Below are 22,139 nucleotides of genomic sequence, written 5' to 3' on the forward strand. Positions count from 1 at the left end.
ATTGACTACGAGTAATATTGTCTTATAGCAGAATAACTGGTTGCCTACCCAATTGGGTCTGCACATAGATTTATTAACGGCTAGAGACAGCATCTGCATCTGAAGTTATATAAAACGCTTCGTTTCAGTCATCTTCAGTAATAAAATTGCACGTAAATAAATCGCGTTCCGTTCTCTATTTCTTTTTTTTTTATGCAGCGCGTTGGCACTAAGCGGACAGATCCGATTTTAATGAAAGTGACACAGTTACGTTATAAACTGGCAACGATGCCAGCGGCCGTTCGTCCGAATACTGAAATGACAAAAAATACTACGAATATAAGTACCTAAAGTATTATACGAACTATTTATAAAGTACTACATTTACTATTCAAATTACAAATAAAATATAGATCTTTCTTATAGTGGTTATCGGTTCCTTAATTGTATTTGTTTATAGAATATATTTGTTTCTGTGTCAACGTCAAAGGACGGTAGTGACAAGTTCTTATCAAACATTATCAGTATTTGCATAACGAAAAAAAAATCTGATTTTGTTTTTGAGTATCTCTTCCGACGTATGATACTGTCGATGATTTTGATCTAATTGAAAACAGAAAATGACTTGCTAAAAGCCAGTTAATTTTCAATTATGATAATAAATGATACCATTTATTACCGGCTGTAATATAATTACTGTATGTTAGAATCAATTGGAACATAAATAGAACACTCGTAAGTTCATAACGATTTCTGATTACCTAAATAATTTCGTTTTCAGGGTTGAACAATGTTTTGTAAACTAGAAGAATTACAAAACTAGATATTTACCATGTTTATCATTTCAATTTGGTTGAGCTCGATAATTCGTCATTATCTTCAAATGTCTCGTTAGTAATTAAAATAACCTTGTTAATTTAAATTGTTTTGTAAAACTATAAATTGATTAAAACTATAGGAATAATATGATATCCAAGACTAAAATTACGGTAAAATCTATTTATGCTTTTTTTATGGAATAGGTTGACGGACGAGCATATGGGCCACCCGATAGTAAGTGGTCACCATCACCCATAGACAATGACGGTGTAAAAAATATTAACTATTCCTTACATCGTTAATGCACCACCAATCTTAGGAACTAAGATGCTATTTCCCTTGTGCCTGTAGTAACATTGGCTCACTCACCCTTCAAACCGGAACACAAAAATACTGCGTACTGTTGTTTAGCGGAAGAATATCTGATGAGTGGGTGGTACCTGGTACCCAGGCGGGCTTGCACAACGCCCTACCACCAAGTAAAAGGATGTTTTGTTATATAACTTCTGAAATTAACTGATACTTGATTTTTATACTTCTGGAATTCACCAGTGTAGGTTTTGCATCACTAAAAATAACGCTTTGCATGGTTGGTAATGATTTGTTGAATATCAAAAGAGAGAAGAAAAGATTTTTCGCAAAAACGTATAATTTCTACACTATGAAATATTCTTTTAGTTTCAAATTTAAAGTCGGACAAATAGTCAAAGAGAAAATAATTATCGATCCAGGCGCTTGTGAAGCGAATGCTGCCAAATATGTACTTATAACAGATACGTAAGAACTTTTTTACGAGAGATTTGTATTTAACGTCTACAGAAAAATCAACGACGGAACTCAAAATATACATTTTTATATTATCTTTTATGAAATCATAGTAAACATTTTTGTCTCTAAATAAGAGGAAAAATACATACAATTATAGTTTTTTTTATTGTCACAAATAACTAATCTAGTATGGTATTGATTTTAAGTGCTAAATGTAGATGCATAGAAATATTCATTTTAAAATTCGAACTTGCAATTTCAAAAAACAATAATCCGGAGTATATCTTACGATGCCAATGATACGGGTGAATAGATCGTTTGGCAAATCTCTATATTTCATGGTTAAAAAAATATATCTGGATAAAATATTTATTTTAGGCGTACGAAGTCAAGACTGGCAGCTTGTATAAAAATAAAGTGGATGCTCAAAGTTGAAGTGCCTGAACCGAACGTAGTTTTACTTCCTTAATATCTACGAAAATCAATAGCTCCCGCTAAGAGTAAATCTATTATGATACATAACGGTATTCCAACGCAATCAGCTATAAAAAAAATGTTTTCAATGTAGTTAATTGAACAAAAACGAAATGTTATATTCAGCAGCCGTACTAAATAATGTCAGAATAAATAATAACAGATAGTTTATTTCTGCAAAACTTTTTATTCAAGTATATAACGGTATCCCATTGTCATCTCAGCGGATTGTGGCGAACTGTGCGGTGAGTGTGCGACGCTCCGAGGTAAGCACTCACCGCAGACCGCAGACCTCAAGATCAGAATATCTTTACATCACTTGCAGGTGTGATTATATCGCCATTGACCAATGAGATCGATAAAAAAATACTGGTTTTTGCGGACTTGTTCCAAAAATCCACATACAATGTCTTATAGACATTCGATATTCGTTTTTTTATGATATGGGTAAGCGATGAGCAAATGGTCCGACTGGTAGTGGATACAACCGCCCATAGACATTAGCGGTATAAGAAATTTAAACCATTTCTAACATCACCAAAAGAGATATTACGTCCCCGTGTCTGTAGTTATACTGGCTCACTCACCATACAAACCGGAGCACATAAACACTAAATATTGATATAAATGGGTGCTAGCTATATCGAAGGGCTTATACAAAACCCTACTACAAAGTAAAATAGTAGTTAGTATTAGTTGACTCGAAATCAAAAAAAATATTATGCAAGAATTCTTTTTTTTTCCTATTATTTAAACATGGAATCTGCCATCTAATAGGGAAACACTTATGATAAGAATTTTCGAAGGGACTTTCGTATTCCTTTTCAATCCTTCAAGTTTGCAAGCATTGTGATAACCCTATTATGTGAACGCGGGCGATGTTTCAAAAGTACTCAACTAGTACGGTATCGACTCGAATTAACGCGCGGAAGTAGTTTCCTGTACCTTTTATTGTAGGAAGAATTTTAAAACTTGCGTAATTGGGTAGAGTATAGTTAGTGTTGTTCGAAGGAATTAACTATTGCGCTTTTTATTTAACTCCAATTCTATTTTGCTTCTGGAAAATAGGAAATATATAAATAGCGTTATAAAAACATTATTCTATATACATGAATCCTTTCTCTGCTTTTTTTAGCAAAATATTTCTATGGTATTATAATACAGATTATACAGAATATATTATTTATTGTTATTACAAAACAGTTTCGTTGCGTATTATAAACATCATTAGTTACTAAATTGTTTACAGAACGTATAACTGCGTTTTACAGTACATCCAACGTCTATTAATTTTCTTTTAACTATTAATATATGTATAGTATTATCTGGAACACTCCGTGCGTTCGTCTCACACTTGACCGGGCTATTAGGTAACATACGATATATTATTCTTTGATGCTCTCCAAGCGCATCGATTTCCTTGAATATCACATCTTCCGCGGTTTCTTCCTGTTGTCACATAAAAGTGATATAATGTTTTCGCTTTCCTTTAAAGTAGCGCTCAAAATATACAAAGAGGTTATAAATAACATTAGTCTTCATCTAAGACCAAAACAAATTTAATTTTAACTGTTTTAATACAATTTAAAGTTACACTTTAAACTTTTCTCGTAGGATGAATGTGATTGAATTGTGTTTAATTAACATACCATTCTAATTTAATTGGTGGATAAGATTAACTACTGAGTTTTGTTGAGTTTTGTCGGTTATTCTCTGGATAGTTCCGATTCAATGATAACTTCAATTTAGAATTTAGATTAATCTTGTAAAATAAGGAAAATAATCTTCTCGAAGGTAGAGAAGGCATTTTGTTACTTTATTCGCAAAATGATTGTGAGATAAAAGTGCTTTTAAAAGAGTATAATAAAATATATCGCACAAAAGTAACCGGAACGAGGAACGTACCTTACAGAACATACTTAAGCTTTTTTCTTCTTATATTGAACTTTACTATCACTTGAAAACATATTTAGATATATACTTATAAGAATATTACAAACGGCTAAACTATATGTTATAAAACATGTTTTTTTATATAACGTGTGTTCCTTCATTTACCACGGCTTTTGTCGCTGCAAAACAAACACAAATAATCTAAATTACATCGCCATCATCATCAGCCTGTAAATTTCTTACTACTGGGCTAAGGTCTGTTCTCCCTCTTGATAAATGGATGGATGGTGGATACACATGTAGCATACATACATAATTTCGTTGAAATTAGTGACATGCAGGTTTCCTCAGGATGTTTTCCTTCACCGCTGAGCACGAGATGAATTATAAACACAAATTAAGCACATGGAAATTCAGTGGTGCTTGCCTGAGTTTGAAAACGCAATCATCGGTTAAGATGCACGCGTTCAACCACTGGGCTATCTCGGATCTAAATTACATATGCACATATTATCAGAATCCGTAATGTTACGTTTATCCGTACACTTGTTATTTATGTTAAATTATTCATTAATATGAATTATAGATATAATCAAAAGCCGTCGGAAGAAAATCAAACAGTCACATTTTATGATGTGTGTAAAGCGGCTTATAGTCAGATAAAGATTTATGTTAATCATAGTACAAACATTCGTAGCCATGTCGAGATGCGAGCGTCGCAATTACTCTAATATCCACAAGTATTACGTCTATAAACTTGTGTACGTGTATGTTATGTTAATAACTCATTATTGTCTTTGATTTATTACATCACTTTTCATTGTGAGTTTAATGATTGTGTAAAAAGTTTAAACATAATTCGAAATCATGTTTAGCACGGTTTAGGCCACAAACCATTGCATATAGAAATCATTTACAAATTTTAAGAATGGGCTCAAGAATTTGGTATACGATGGAATGGACGTATTCGAAATTTAAATTAAATTATTTAATAAGTTATTGATTTGCCTTTAAAACTACATTATTCATAGATTTATATTTTTATTGAGTAGCTTGTATACATTATTATTCAATTACAAAAAAAGTTGCCCCTTAGTTAAATCAAATTTAAAAACACGTAACCTATTGATGCATATCAAGCCAGTCATTTATCAATATGACAGATGCCAATTAATAAGCCGGCCCGTGTATACTAGAGCTCATGAAATTCAAATATAAAAATAGCCTCGCTTACGTATGCAGACAAACATGCGTTGACGCATACTAACATTGATGCACTCTGTTTCGTATTAGGGAATCCAATATTTGCGGAAAAACAAATGCCTGCCTCTATCGGCGTACGGGAGAGAACAGCTGCTCACTGCTGTGACAGTATAGAGCAGAGCAAACATATTTTTTGGCATATGTGTGCGGGCCGTGTGTCCAATTTCAAGTTCATTATATATATAACTTCATTACACATAATGTTTAGCGCGTTTTAGAATACTGTTTGTAAAAAGAAATAATCGAATTCTAAGATGTATTTTTTCTTTAAGATCATTTGCGTATTTACGTTCGCTTTCAACGTTTCATTTGTTTATTTCGAATTCGCTGTTTTAAGAAAGTAAAATAAAGACATCTTTTCAATTTATTTGGGATAAAAGATGCTCATTGCAGATTTAAACATTTATCTTTGTAACATTTCATACAAATAAAACAAACTTTGTAAATATTGTACCTTTCATTAAAGTTCTTTTACGTTCGATATAGTCGAATATAATATAGTAAAGTGTGGTATTACCACAAGTGGTATTTGCAAAACACAAGCACCATACTCGCCAATTTGAGTAAAAATATTCTGTTCAATATTCGCAGTAAAACATATCTACATGAAAGCGAGACAATTGCTCCTGTAAAGATAAAATCAATGAGAGCATTCTGTCTGATTCGGATATAGGGCAACACCATATTACATATTGTTAGTCTTATGTTTAGTGCAATTGATCCCACACGCGGAGCTCTGGTTGTTTGCGTTCTTTCACATACTTCGCTAACTGAAAATGTTGTTACACGTGTTGAACTAAATTAAATTCATCGTAAAAACTAGCCAAACATAGTTCAACCTTAGTAATTAATTTGAGATCTTCCATGAGAAAAGCTACGGTCGGTACAACATTGAAACAAAAATAACCGAAAAATAATTGATGTATATCTGTTTTCAATTTTAGTTATTTGTCGAGAAATGCTCGATAGACTACCATTGTCTTTCTGAAATACGACGACCGTTGAAAGTAAATAAACTGTATTTTAATTTAATGACTCATTCATTTATTAATTCATATTATAAATGTAAAATTAACTCCACTTTCACTACCAAACCGCTGAACCGTAATTGATAAAATTTCGTTTGAAACAAGCTGGAACTCCAAGAAAGGACCTATGCTACATTTTTGCCTAACACATGACAACCAACACCCTAAAACGCAAGCGAAACCGTGGGCGATTAGTAGTTAATTATAGTATGACGTGATCCATTATGGATGTGTTTGTTTGCACCTGTCGATTTATTCACGGCTGTTAAGCAATATTTAGCATACATTGTCTAAGTAATAATTAAACACAAACATCTCGTAAGACGACAAGGTTTTCGTCGTTATTACTTGTATTGTTTATGTACACAAATTGTAATTACTGTTTATGTATGCTTTAAAAAGAGCTGAGATGGCCTAGTGGTTAGAACGCGTGCATCATAACCGATGATTGCGGGTTCAAACCCAGGCAGATACCACTATATGTATGAGCTTAATTTGTGTTATCTCGTGCTCGGCGGTGAAGGAAAATATCGTGAGGAAACCTGCATTTGTCTAATTTCATCGAAATTCTGCCATATCTACATTCCACCAACCTGAATTGGAACAGCGTGGTGGAATATGTACCAAACCCTCTCCTTAATGGAAGAGGAGGCCTTACCCCAGTTGTGGGAAATTTACAGACTGTTACTTTACTACATTTACTTTGCTATGCTTTAATAAATATTTCGTTTAATATTAAATTTATACGATAATAGGTTATTACTTATTAAACATAGTATGTTTATATTATAATGACCGCTTGTGTTTGTAACTAGATATCGAGCGCCGTAGGCACTTCCTATATAAATATTAAATATTTAACTCGACCGTAAGTAAACTGTTGCAGTGCTCGTTGTGATAACATATAAACTACTTGCACATCCAGCTTACAGATACCACACATGTGCCTGTTTCTCTTAACGTTTGCTGTGGATACTGCGTGCGCTCCAATGGGCTCATTCATAACACCTCGCTGCGTTTGGACATAGCAACGACTAGGGATTTGCCCTACATTTAAAATTACTATCTCTGTTTGAACAGGATATTATAAACTAAGGCGTAGTTTATGAACATTATTATCATTGTTACATACTATAAAACACCGCTGTCTGTCCCTGTATGCTTAGGTTTTGATGCGGTTTTTTTTTAATCGATAGATTGATTCAAAAGGAGGGATATTTATGTATAACACATGCACAACATAATAGAGAAACGCTGACAGTTTTAGACGTTAGAAGCCGGGGCGGGTCTCTACTTATACGTTAATCATTACGGCTAAATTAATTATTTTAAAAGTGTACTGTGGGGAAGGTATGATCTTAACTAAACGATAATATTTTACCATGTGCTATCCCGCTTGGATCAAAATATCCAATCATCAGATATTCAATTCATCAAACAGCAATACTTGTATTCTTGTCTTTGAATTTGAAATATGTGTGAGCCAGTGTAAGTCTTAAGACACGAGGGACATGACATTAGCTACCAAGTTTGGTGACTAATCAACCGAACAGATTTTGGTTTTAAATTAAATTCAAAATTCCAAAAACTGAGATTTTCGCTTATCACATTCACAATTTCATTCGTTACGGAACAGCTGATAAACGTAGATATATAATCATTAATCGGAATTCGATTTAAGACAGAAATTCCATTCTGTAATATATGATTACTTTAATATACACATTTAGAAGCACACAAGAATTGAGCATTTCAGAACTATATCATAACATAAAAACTGTTCCCAATGCCTTTTTTTTCTGTTTGGAACTTCTTCCAAAACACTGGTCTAATGACGTTTGCTGGATACATTTGCAACAGAATCTTAGAACGAGAAACAAAAAATAATAATTAAAGATATTTTTTAAGGAATTAATAGTATCATAGCAAACATTATTTGTACTACTTACAAATGCCATGTCATGCTTGTAAGTTAATAGAACATTAAAAGCTAATAGGCGTTTCGTTTCTTGATATATTATTAAGTGCGAAAACATTTCCACTTTCCAACACGTAATAGATGTATGTCGCCAAAAGAATGGGCGTATATTTGTCGATGTCAATCCGAACGGCCTCCGCATGTCAAGCTAACTATTACTAGCACTCGTTTATTTTCTTTTCTATTTAGAAATCTCCACGTTTGTTGTGCGTGCTTTATATTTGACGATTATTGTTATAGAACTATCGCATATAATCCTTTTCTCAGCGTAAAGTAAGTAAAAAATATTAAGAAGTACAGAATCGTATTTCTTAAGTATTTGGCTCTAATGCCAAATTTACTAGAAGACGTCTTTTCAGATTTTTTTATCACTAGTTAGAGTATCACTAAAACTTTCAACTTACAATTTTTGTTTTATAACTTTGTTACTTACAATATTGATGTAATAAATATTCAATGAAACGCAACAGTACAGATTTTTTAGGGTTCCGTAAGCTTCCGTGAGCTTTTACCGAGCTACCCAAATACTTATCCGACAATGATCAGTAACACGGAGAAGTTGGGTATTTTTAGAAACATTATAGCTACCAATACTTTTTTAAACCAGCCCTGTAATTGTGATAATTACGAAATAATAATAATAAGGTAATAGATGAACCTGGGAGTCCGAAGCTAGTGGGCGAGTCTGCCTTGCACTTGTCTGACGTTTAATCTATCATCGTCATGCGTGCTTTATCTTGTACAAAAAGTATGTAATGGGCTCTTTTTCGTGACCGCTTATGACCCAATGTCGTGTCGAAGGGCTGTTAAATATCACTATATTGGCACATGTCACGTATACCTGCATATGATAGCCCTGACAACAAATTACACACATAATATATAAACTATTACAATATATTACATTAATATGTTGATTTATTTTCGTTTTTATATTTGTTGTCTGATTGAATATTATGAGTCAACATATGCACTTTTAACTATAATTAACTCAGAACAAAGTAAAAAATATTTGCGTATCAACAAAACAATGGACGGTAGATTAGTGCAATGGGTAATGTGTAGGGGGTCAACGAAACTAGTTACACTATTTTATGTATAATTAATAAGCGATAAATGAATGTTAGCACGTATTTCCTATTCGTGTTATTTGTGCAAATTAAACAAATACAAGAATAGTGAAATAAATTACAAAATAAATACGTGAAACAATATTGCAAGAAACAATTGATCCAATAAAAGTATAAATTTATAATGTTCTTGATTTTTCTTCATGAAACATAATATAATAATAAATATCAAACTCATTATTATCTTAAATAGCGATGTTTTTAATGTTTAAGAACAATAATAGAATTTATTAAAGTAAATCTTATTATTTAAATATTAAATTTATTGACAATTACATGCGTATATTGGATGAATCATACAAGATGTAAATGAGCCAATTATTAGGAAGCAAAACCGACATCGATCGCTGGATTAACTTCTCATTTGCCTAACTACTAATTCCTGGCTGAATTCCCAATTGATTTTCATATGTATTACGTACCAACCGTTTCTAATTTAGTTTTGACATTATTATATATTGATAGTTCGTGATTAGAAAATACCAATGTCCAGTTACGTTATTTAAGATACGACTTGATTTTCTACGAGGTTTAATTCAAAGCGTGCATATATCAAATGTTAGATAATTTTCAAGTGTGACCATATAACTTGTACGGACAATTTTTACTAAGCTACAATTAGATTTTGCTAAATATATAGACCGGACTGCCTTCCTTTTGTCTACCATGTTGCTCTGGTAGCTCTAGAGGTACAAACCCCGGTCGCAAGACTGGAAATTGGAAGTGTGTAGAGAGCCTCGGAAAGCAAGTAGAGCCATTGGCCCCGCGCCTGAAGAATTTCCGGTCGTGACAGATTTGCTTTCCCATTGGATTATGGTATGAGAGTATCTCTGCACATATGCTTGTAAACTATAATATGCTCTGCCCAATTGATAGGTACATCTTCTTTGACCGCTGTGACCGAAATCGATGAAATTATTAACGAAGCTGTGAAATTAAAGTGAACATTATAAATAAATTACAATTGTACTGTATTATTGCGTACTTGTTGTGCATAATAGTAGTGAGAAGAATATAGCTTTTAAAAAAAATTAATGGAATATGTATTTCTAAAGTTTCCCTACCCGTTCTCGTTCTTTGAATGTAATTGTTACAGTAATTGGACAATGAATGAGAAGACTCGGTTCCTTGTGATAAGCTATTTTAAAACTTAATTCAGGACCCTGCCACATAATCCGACACTGAATTTTACTCATTTAAAATATACGGTTCTTTTTTAAAAGCTATTAAATCGTCAAATTTTAAAGCCCTATTTTCAAAAAAATAAAAAAACGCTATAAAGTAAAATTTATTATATAGTCAAATAAATGACGAATGACGTCGACGATATTAGTGAAATTGTTATATTATTTTGCATTAATATACATTAAAAAATATTTAACTGAACCTCTGGTCTGAGATTATTTAGAAGATAATCTCATAACATGTAAAGAGGCGAATGGAAGTCTATTTATGAATGACGAAACCAAAAAATATAAGAATAAAGCAAAGGACAATTACGTTTTAAACACGAACACCAAATTATCTTAAACTCATGTTCTTTCTCTAATTAAATGATTTTATGCGATCTAAATTTAAGGGACGTGATAAGGGATATAAAATTAAGGAATTAAATAAATTATCTTAATTAGGTACTTATTTATATTTACGACGTTTTAGTCGCTGTTTTACAATGTGTTCAATTAACCCAGTTTCTTTTGAGTTTCGTGCTGTTGTTTATAAATGTGTTCTATTATTTTTATATATCTTCACTATCACTAATACGAAATATTAATTATCTTATATAATGTTCTCTATAAGTCCATTCGTTGAAGTGATATTGGCAGATTTGATTTATAGCGTACTAGCGACTACCCGTGCGAAGCCGGGTACAATACTGATACTGAATATAGTAGTAAATGTCTAAAAACCGCATCAAAATCCATAACATAACTTTAAAGATCTAAGCATACATAGGGATAGACAGAGGTAAGCGACTTTGTTTTAAACTATGTAATGAAGTAGTGTAAACTCAATTATTCTATATATCATCAAAATATAAAATCATCAAAAAATTCAATTTTCATTGATTCTAATTCTAATTTTATTACTTTCATACCATCTATGGAATCTTATATTCCATACCAGCGTGTTTTTACTAAATACAAAAAATATTTTTTTATTATTAAGATATTTTGTAATAGTATACAACTGAATTGCAAAAACATTTTCAATACTGTTGGATGTACAAAGAAAATTAAATCGAATATTACAATGTATAATTGCGATTATAATTGGATATCATACGAATGAAATGATATGTGTTTTTATTCGTAGCGGCAGGGTTGTTTGTAACACGTGCAGATCACACACGAAGGCATCTTTTATATTTATTTGTTTTAAGATTCGTCGAATGTCTAATAGGATTGTTGGATCTTATGCTAACGAACGAAATATATCCAATTATAGAAGGTTTTTTAGACATGTAAGTCTAGTCTTAACTTAAAGGTTAAGGACAAGAGATCATTCTTTTGATAACGAAAATGTAATATTGTAGAAATATTCATATTAAGAACACCGATTTTTAATATACCAAAAAAATATTGTTATCATAAATCTATGTTTGTACTGGCATGTGGTTTTTTCAAGAATGTCTGAATCCAACAGCAATATACATATACATATTACGGTTTGGAGGGTTGAGTGAGCCAATGTAATTATTATTACAAGGGATACATTTTCATAGTACGTGCATTGAAGGTGTGAGATATTGTCAGTGTGGAAACCACTTACGATAAGGTTCTTTCTTATACACGCCTTTCGGTTCAAATGAAAAAGTAACATTAAATGTATGCAATTAAAAAAATAATCCGGCATCATAACTTCATCATAATCATAACTTATAATGAAACATTTTCAGTAATTGAAACAATGGATAACAAAACCTCAAGTTTAAGTATCCTCCATAATTACTCGAACTGAATAAATATTCCACGGTAAACCATTGGCTGGTAATAAGGTCTTAAATTGAATGTTATATTAAAATAACTACAATTACGTCTGTTTCAGCGTGGCTTGTTTCTCTAACTGACAAGCCGCTGTTTAATGAAAGCCAGGCTTGTTGAATTTCATCGAAATTGCGGTTCGATTGTTTATCTATTACTTCATCTAGATACTCTAGTTTCCCCGTGATTGAGTCAAAATAATTGCCTCAATTGAACTGTAGATAATATTAAGAATGTATTGAAGGCTCGTTTAAAATATCTATCAATCCATATATTAAATATCTCTTTTTGTCCCGCAAGTAAACCTTTCGCTCAAACGTAACGTATAGAAATGTCAAAATCAAATCGATCTTGAAAGAGAGCCAATTTTTTAGAAGCACTGCACTCCTCAATACCTAGTTTTATTACTACTAACTTACTTTACATAAAATATTTTTAAGTCCTAAAATAGTCTACTTAGCCTTAAAATAGTTAATGCCTTGATATTAATTAACATAATTTAAAAAATAAATAAAAATGTAAAAAAGGCTACACCAGGCATAATTTTATTTCTTACAAAATTGACAAAAAAATAACTAATCCAAAAATATTAGTGAGAAAATTAAATATTATACGTATACTTATTTTGTAATCATACAGAATTGCGTGTCACGGCGTGGATTAGGTGTAGACTCGTTTATTAAATAAAAGACAATATTCTACCGAAAATTTATTACATTCTTAAAAGAACAAAGTGAATTACGATGAAATACGCGTGTATAAATTATAATATCTTTTGCTCCACTTTTTATCTGAATTGCAAAAGGTTTTACTTTTGGCCTTTTGGAAGAGGTTATGATTTCGGCCTTATTTATTTATTTATTTTCTATATACACGTTTTACGAAAGTATTGAAGATTTTTAGATTCAATGGTATCATGGATTAATACATTTAAGTGCAAACAGTGGAATACATGAAAAACACTAAAATTTATTTAATTTAATTTTTCACTTGTTCTTTGTTAACCGATGTTAATGATTTTTATTTTATTGAATAGGTTATAAAAGTTTCACAGAAAAATAAATATTTTATTTTTCTTATGACATATGTATAGTGAAATTATAATTCTCATCTACTGTGTCAATTTGTTTTATAAATAAAATTGACGATCTTCACAACTGTACATAATAACAAATTTTATTCGATTAATGAATTATTAGTATACTATACTATAAATATAATATACTAATTTTATAAATTTATGTTTGATAATTAAAAATAAATTATACTGTGTGCCTGAAGTCCTGGCAGGCAGATAAGGTGTAGGTACATATATCATATAAGAATTAATAAACAGATTTGTCAATAAAATATATTAATATTACAAATAATATTGTACGAAGCAAGCTTAAAGCCCAAGGGAAAGGACAAAAGCTATTTTTTTATGATGACCTATCACTAGAATGAGACCGAAACTACATGCAACAACTTGTTGAATATAAATGTTTCTAAACTGGACTGGGTTTTTTTAATGCAGGAGCTTCAAAAACTCTTACTGGAAACTATCGCCCCAGATTTTCTCTGAGCTTTCGTCGCTAGTAATAAATTGGTAAATGTTTTTTGCTGTATCGCTACCCTCCTCTCAAGAAGAATAATTGGACTATTGTGATAAAAAAGCATTTATTGCACTGTAAAATTTATTTATTAGAACAGTTCATGTCAGTTGACGATTCATTATTGAACGACTTTTTATTTATAATTTAATATAATTCATGAAGTAAAACCTAATTTTACATGACTGCAAATCCGCTACTACGCTAATCTAATACTCGTATAAGGTAAATGCTATGATTTTCCTTAGCAACATCGTTTCTATGACATATCTATAGTAGCACATCTATTTTAAATTCATCAATTAAAATATTATTTAAATACAAAACAAAACTGTTAAAAAAAAAACCACAATGTCAAGTTATCTAAAATATTTTTTTTCTTCCCTTTTCAATCTTAATGTGTCTCATATTATTTACTTATAGTATTTCACGATAAAGGTAAAATATGGAGTCCCATGTGTCACAATAAAATGTATTTTATTTAAGTACATTGTTTAATACAATAACGTTTAAATCGTTATTTTACAAGATTGAATTTTATGTAAAACCGGCTTAGAACATTGATTGTATCGAAAAGAAAAGACGAGAAGCTTTTACTAAGTCTCTTGCTCTTTTTCATCAATCATCTTATATATTAATAGCGTAAGCCGATATTTGTCCTTGCGATTATGGGACGATAGCTGTACATAAAAAATCGATTATGATGTCATTTCGAAGAGCTCCATCCATATTGTTTCAATTTAAAAAACAATTAATTTTAGGGTACGGAAAAAAGTTCCTGACCTACGGCCTAACCTACGGCTTACGGCTGTAAAAAAAACATCAATAAAGTTATAAAAATTTGGTGTCAAACGGAGATTAGCGACTTGCATTTTAAAATGAAATGAAATCAAAACAAAACCTATCTGAATATTTCGAAATTCCTAAAAAATCTCCTGAATAAACGCGAGGTTTCGCGCGCGACCTACTAGTATACATTTAATCATCAAAACTCGTTGGATACATGTGAAGATTTATATTTTCCTTCGTTACTTTGAGTAAACTCTGACTGGAAATAACATCAGCTTATATCGTACATTAATTCGACATTTAAATTGAAGAGATACTGGTGTTGCCAAGAGATTGACTATTTGTCTTGTCGGCTTTATCAACTCAATAGCGCGAATCTCTGATAAATGTCTGTTAAATACGCCAGACATGCGATAATGGCGATCGTTATTTTTCTAACGTTAACTTTATTTCTTACAAATTCATTTGTAACATGTGGCGTAGTTTACACCTTGTTCTCTTCACCGATCTATAAATCACACGAGTACATTCCGGGATCTCATTAATTTCTTCTACTACTACAATATATTGCAAAATTAAGCAAGGTTGGCAAAACTTTCTTTTCTTTTCAAAATAATATTTCATCTTGTATCGGCGATGAAGCATTATCTAGCTTGAAAGCACGTACATGCCACTAATGGAATAATGGTAATTTTTAATTTAACAATATACTTAAGTTTATTTTCTTGTTACAGGTCCGTGGTTGAAGCGACCGATGTACAATTGAACATGCGAGTGGGTATTCACACTGGACGCGTGCTTTGCGGAGTACTGGGTCTTCGTAAGTGGCAGTACGATGTCTGGTCCAATGACGTAACACTTGCGAACAACATGGAAGCTGGGGGCGAACCGGGGTAAATAGTTACCTATATCAATTCTTGACCCACAATAAAACACGATTTATATCTTATCTTCTGTATATTTTCAGACGAGTGCATATCACGCAGGCTACATTGGAATGCCTTGGGGGAGCGTACGAGGTAGAGCCAGGACATGGTGCTAGTCGCAACGCCTACTTGCGCGATCATTCAATCCAAACGTACTTTATTATACCACCACCTAGAAGAAGAAAAGTATGTTTCAATCAAATATTTATTTTAAAAAGGGAACGCCCTATAATTAATACGTAATATATTTTCAGATGTGTCTGACAGCTGGGGTAGGACTGGGCTCTGGGTCACGGCGAAAGCTTTCTTTCAAAAATGTATCAAATGTTGTGGTTCAACTGCTGCACTCCATTAAATTCAACGTGGACGTACCATTTTCCAACATGGCGGCTTCACCTCAAGAACTAAAGGCTAACGCTGCCAGAAAGGTACTTACAACTTATGGAACAGCGTTAACAAGTCCCAAATTTACAATTATCTAGAAGGTCACGTTTTTGCTATATTATAAAAATAAACACTTCACCTTCGTTTCCGACTTTATATAAACCGACTCGCACTTTACTGGACATGGCTAAACAATACGAGGTCGATGTCCACGCCCTTTCTTTCTCTCCAGATGTTTTCAATTGAGTGACAATAATTATTTTTCGGTGAACTGCACCAATACTTCAAAGGTAAGTCCGTTTCTTTTTATTCGATTTTATGGTGTCTGTTCTTTATCTAGAGTGTTTATATTTTATTGTTAACGTCTTAAGAGGAAACTTATTTTAGTAAATATAAAAGATTAGATATATATTTAGAAAAGCACAAACGCATTTTGTGTTTTATTTGTCGCTTTTCTTTACATTATTTTGTTAGCATTGAGCTTTTAATATTGTATAAACACAATTAAAGTTAAATATTAAAAAGCCTTAGACAAAATTGTCTGCGCTTTATAGCGTGGCGTTTTAAAGAAGATTTCTAGCGGATCTAAGATAGAAAAAAAAAGCCACCTTATAAAAATCGGGACCGGTTTAATTTTTATCTAAATATTAGTTATTTACCACATTGAAACGAAAAAAATAATACAATAAAGATTTATCTATAAAATCCTATACAGTTTTTCTTCTATCCTTATTTGTATAATAATAAAAGTAAAATTTACTTGATTATTCCACAAAACAACCCACTTAAACAATTAATTAATTTATAAAAGTGAAAACTTGTAGCATTGTGTGAAAAATATTCGTTGGCAAAACAACAGCTACACCATAAGTGAAACAACATGTCGTTACGCACTCGAGTCAGTGAATTCCGTGCGTAGATGCAGCACGTACACCACGCTCTGTGGCCCACACAAAATGTTTATTTAATGTGGGACGGCTGTAGCGCGTACGAGCAGTTCGCAGCGTGTGGGTCGGGTTGGCAGGTGCTGGACCTGCGGCGCGCGCTGCACGCGGAGCCGGGCTCGGCCGAGGCGCTGCGGCTGGCGGCGCTGCGCGGCGAGCACGTGAGCGCGCCCGCCTCCGGCCCCGCGGCCGCCGCCCCCGCACCCGCCTCCGCCCCGCACCACCACACCTTCGACGCCGTCATGCAGCACCACGCCCTCCGCACACACGCAACGGTCCACCGATAGCCTGCCATCGATACTATCTCACTGTGCAATGCCGCCTCGCATTCCTTAACAGCACTCTTGATAATTCACCTATACGGGAGACACGTGTTATCGATACTTTTTTCGTGATTTCCGTTCGCTCTGGGGACGATGACTTAAAATACTCCTAAAAAATAACGTACTACCGTATAGTGGAAATACATATTTATCACTTGATATGCAAGAAAATATCACTTCATAGTTTCCAGCAGGATAACTGTGAAATATTTTATATTTAGTAAAATCTTGCATATGGAGTCATTTATAGAAAAGGCGTATGAAATTGCAAGATTAATTTTGATACATAAAAAACCGCGCGAATGGTACGCGCATTAGTTATATGAGCTTGTTGATAGAGCTAGACCAAATGTTTTACGGTCAATAGAATTACTCGAAAATAAAGAGTTTTAGACTATATTTTGGGATGTTAAAGAAAAACATATGACTACAGCGTTTAGATTTTTGCTTAAGGAGTTTGTACATGAAATGCATTGCATCAATGTGTTTCATTTGCGCAATAAATGATAACATCGCTTATTGTATTTCTAGTAGTTAGTATGGTTTTTGAGTGTGATTTTCGAATTTAATCTACTGCTTATTTTGAATTTTTGAATTATGATCCGATGCTTTCTTACAGCACTCAAATATTTTGCGAGGGTTTTTTAAGATATTTTGCTTCGCACTAAAAATTTTAAAAAACAATTACCTCATAAGTTCACACAGCCTTCTTGTCGATGCCCAAAAATATTGGGAAAATATTCAGAGTTGCACAAAATCTGATTCTTTCTTCGATGTTGCAAACAAATTCTCCTTCCACACAATAAGTTGCTGTTTTGTTCAGGTTTCACTTTTCCTCTTTACTCAATACATGTTTTAATTTTGCTCCTATTATTTTACTCGATCCCTAATTCAGCACATTTATCAATTCTTTTCGTAATGTCAAGTTGAACATTTTATAATTGTAAAGCACTCGAGTTGAACCAACTAACATGGGACGTCTGCTCATTGTTTTTCAGATGTTCCGCTCTTGGACATTAGTTCCACAGCAAAAACCCGCTGAAACAGTAAGCGCAGAAAGTGTTGTTCATGTGTATTATTGTTTTCCACCATTCACCAGGTGACACGAAATATCCCAAAAACGATGTAGGAACTTATTTATGTTCTTGGGTCGCACCCCGCGAATATTCGTTCGCACTTTTGTTTTCTAATGTCAACTCGATCAGGTGAATTGAAGACCAAGCAAAGAGCAACGCCAGCACTCAAAACCTACACTATCACTATTTTCTTATTGGGACTTATTTTCTTTCAAAATTGTGAAACTCTACTTTATATTGTTTTTATTAAATTTTGTTTGAGAATAAAGCCGAACGCACTGAAATGTGTTTCACTTGCTATCCCAATTAGCTACCTCAATTAGCATGGCATGGCATGACCTACGACCTAACCTGCATGTTAATCTAACAAATAATTTTAATTTCTGGTGTGATTAATAAATTATCAATGTAAGAGACCATACAACCAAAATACCATGAAAGATAAGTTATAACTATGGCCTAAATCAATTTTATTCCGATGAGAACCTTCAAACGATCAAAGGTTTATCCATATATCTCTTTTCTCAAGTGTCTAAATGTCTTCGTTGATGTCTCTATATTTTGTTACATTATATTTTGCTATTCTAATAATGTGATGCTGCTTCGGATTCCGGAACTTTTATTTCCAAGGTCAGTTCAAAGTTTAAGTGGAGCATGGAGTCGGCATGCTGTGGGCCCTGAGTGTAATCGGTCCCTTCACGTCTGACCCTCGATGTTTAACGCAATAACGCACTCCCTGCCGAATCTGATCCCCTACCGATGTATCGAGACGAATAGCAATACACAAGTCTTGTAGTATTTTTGAACTGTAAACATTCTTATACAGAATAAAGTGACGGAGAAGTTTAAGCGGCCGCTGAAAAAGCGTCATTCGTCTGTGTACCATCAGCCCACCAACCGCGTGAACAAGTACCTAGCGCAGGCGATAGACGCGCGCTCCGTGCACCGAGAGAAGGCCACGCACGTACATCTCCTCACGCTCTGCTTCAAAGACGTCGATAAGGAAGCGCAGGTGAGAAAATTATCCTAATAACGCCCTCTACCCAAGAACGAACTGAAGTAGCGCAACTTTGCAGCTGTATTACTAATCGTATCAAATAATTGTGTGCATATTTATTTATTCCAGTACCGAGCGTCAACAGACGGCGGTTGGGCGGGATCTCTCAGTGCCGCATTAGGTGCTTTGGCGGCAGCAGGCGCTCTTCAAGCTGCTATTTTACCGCGCACAACGATACTTTTACTACTTTTCGTGACTGCCTTTGCGTGGTCCGCCGCCGTGCTTGCTTTGACACTCGCAGCGCGTCTGAGGCTCATTCCGTGCGACGTGTCACGACCATTCGCGCTCAGAAATGCAATTACCACATTTACCATTGTTCTTGGTTATGCAGTGGGCCAAGTTAATGTTGTAAGTAATAAGCAGTTACCATTTCAAGGAATAGTACCCTTATAAACGTATTGAATACAGATACCAGTTTATATTTGTTGGTATAATAATTACTTAAAATTCAATTCAAGATAACATGCCGTGAAGTCAACGTATGCAGAAATTTAACCGAGAACATAACGATGGAAGACATTCGCTCAACCTCCGACCAAGTCTCGGCCGCGCTGTGGAGTAGCTCCGACCACCGAGCGTGTCCGATCCCCTTGTACATAACGCTCGGGTGCTGCGTCAGCATGCTCGCCGTGGCCGTCTTCCTGCGACTACCTATATTGGTGAAGGGAATCCTGTTGGCTGTGATGACTGCTGGATACGTAACTGTGATATTGGCTTACCATAAACATTTATTCGACTGCTACGATCTCATGACGGAGTGAGTATTTTTCACATCTTCCTTTTAAAATCTATATTTAATATTAGAAATGTGAAGGTAACTCTGTCTGTCTGTCGATCTTTCACGACCACACTGCTGAACCGAATTTGATGAAATTAGATATGATACTATGAGACAACATCACATACATTACTCTGATTCCAATGTAAGTAGCTGAAGCACTTGTGTTATGGAAGTCAGAAGTAACGATGGTACCACAAACACCCAGACCCAAGACAACATAGAAAACTAATGATAATCTACATCGACTCGGCCGGGAATCGAACCCAGGACCTCAAAGTGGCGTACCCATGAAAACCGGTGTACACACCACTCGACCATGGAGGTCGTCTAAATATTACACATGATTTCCAAGAAAGGACATAGGCTACATTTTTGGCTAGCACATGACAATCGACACCATAAAACGCGAGCGAAGCCGCAGGCGACTACTAGTATCCTGAATCCTGTTAAATTTGATGAACTTGAAATTTAACGTTTGCATTCATGGAAAGTGTGTCTTGAATTTCAGATCTGGATCAGTTGGTTCCGCGTACGTGGCGTGTGCGTGGACGCTGGCGTTGGCGTTGGCGGTGCTCCTGCACGCTCGGCAGACCGAATGGACGGCCAGGCTCGACTTCCTGTGGCAGGTGCAGGCGCGCGATGAGAAAAGGGACATGGACGCCTTACAGGTTAGAAATATATAACTTTTTATATTTACTTGTGTCACAGATGTCATTATATGGTTCGTGAGTTAAAAGATGACGTATCTCTTAAACTCCAGTACGTATAAGAATAACTTTAACATATTAAAAACCCTAAACTAGGCCTCTAATACTTACGTTATTGTATTTTGTAATTTGCAGTCATAAAAGTAGTTTTTTTTAAACAATTCCTGGTCCGATCAGGACTGAAAATAAATAGACATGTTAAAAAGTAATTTACCTTTAATAATATTTATCACATCGAATATATCAAGGATAAGCCTTAACGTGTATCTGTTCTTTTTCAGGCATCAAATAGGAGAATACTATTCAATTTATTGCCAGCGCACGTTGCCACACATTTCCTAGACAATCAGTTCAGGACTAATATGGTAACTATATTTAATAACTCCAATAAATAAATACCTAGTTATAATAAGGGCTTCAAAGCCTGACTTAACTACTACTGTCATACGTTTCTTTCTTGCTCAGCGATAAAGGTAAACATCGTAAGGTAACTTGCGTAATAAGGTTAAATTAATATACCGTATAAGTTAACACTTGGCAAGGTTTTATTACATTATGGAACATATAACACCTATTACTTTTAATTTAGGAATGCATTTTTATTAATAATTATTTGTAAAAAAATACGAGATCATACAGTCGATAAAGCATGGTATTAATACTTGTTGACTTCCAAGCAGGATATATAACATACATATAAGTGTATTGTATTTAACATGACTGTATTTTTAAATGTTGAAAAAGAGTAACTACTGTTTCTTGCCAGTTCTTCTCGGTCTACTTTCCCAACCGGTGATAGCTTAACTTAATATAGTTGTTAAATGACGATTCAAAACTGGTTTTTGACAAAAAGCCCACTTGAATAAAGTATATATTGATTTGATGTATTGTTCCAAAGGACCTGTACCACCTAAAAACTGGTTGTTGACAAAAAGCCTACTTGAATAAAGTATATTTTGATTTGTTTCATAGGACCTGTACCACCAATCATACCAGCGCGTAGGCGTCGTATTCGCGTCCATCACCAACTACCACGAGTTCTACATGGAACTGGACGGGAACAACCAGGGCATGGAGTGCTTGCGGCTGCTCAACGAGATTATTGCTGATTTCGATGAGGTAAGATATGGCAAGCAATACGTCTTAAAGTCGAATCCAATGGAGGAAGGAATAAAGATAAATAAAACTTAGATTTACAAATAGCTCAACGATATTTTGCACTACTAACAATTATTGATTACTGT

General features: G+C 33.9%; 1 protein-coding gene across 3 annotated transcripts in view; it reads left to right on the forward strand.

Moving 5' to 3' along the window:
- Positions 1 to 22,139, forward strand: part of LOC124533457 (Ca(2+)/calmodulin-responsive adenylate cyclase) — an 88,807-nt gene that overhangs the window by 61,255 nt on the left and 5,413 nt on the right. The window contains exons 8-17 of one of the 3 annotated variants that reach the window (XM_047108739.1): positions 15,432 to 15,590; positions 15,665 to 15,809; positions 15,878 to 16,051; positions 17,032 to 17,226; positions 19,177 to 19,362; positions 19,477 to 19,755; positions 19,866 to 20,164; positions 20,697 to 20,856; positions 21,177 to 21,260; positions 21,868 to 22,014. In XM_047108739.1, coding sequence (XP_046964695.1) covers positions 15,432 to 15,590; positions 15,665 to 15,809; positions 15,878 to 16,051; positions 17,032 to 17,226; positions 19,177 to 19,362; positions 19,477 to 19,755; positions 19,866 to 20,164; positions 20,697 to 20,856; positions 21,177 to 21,260; positions 21,868 to 22,014 — 1,828 coding nt within the window. The remainder of the gene's footprint in view (positions 1 to 15,431; positions 15,591 to 15,664; positions 15,810 to 15,877; positions 16,052 to 17,031; positions 17,227 to 19,176; positions 19,363 to 19,476; positions 19,756 to 19,865; positions 20,165 to 20,696; positions 20,857 to 21,176; positions 21,261 to 21,867; positions 22,015 to 22,139) is intronic. The other 2 variants (XM_047108740.1, XM_047108741.1) reach the window with 2 other exon arrangements.

This window comes from Vanessa cardui, chromosome 11 (genome assembly GCF_905220365.1).
Source record: "Vanessa cardui chromosome 11, ilVanCard2.1, whole genome shotgun sequence".
NCBI classification, from domain to species: Eukaryota; Metazoa; Arthropoda; class Insecta; order Lepidoptera; family Nymphalidae; genus Vanessa; species Vanessa cardui.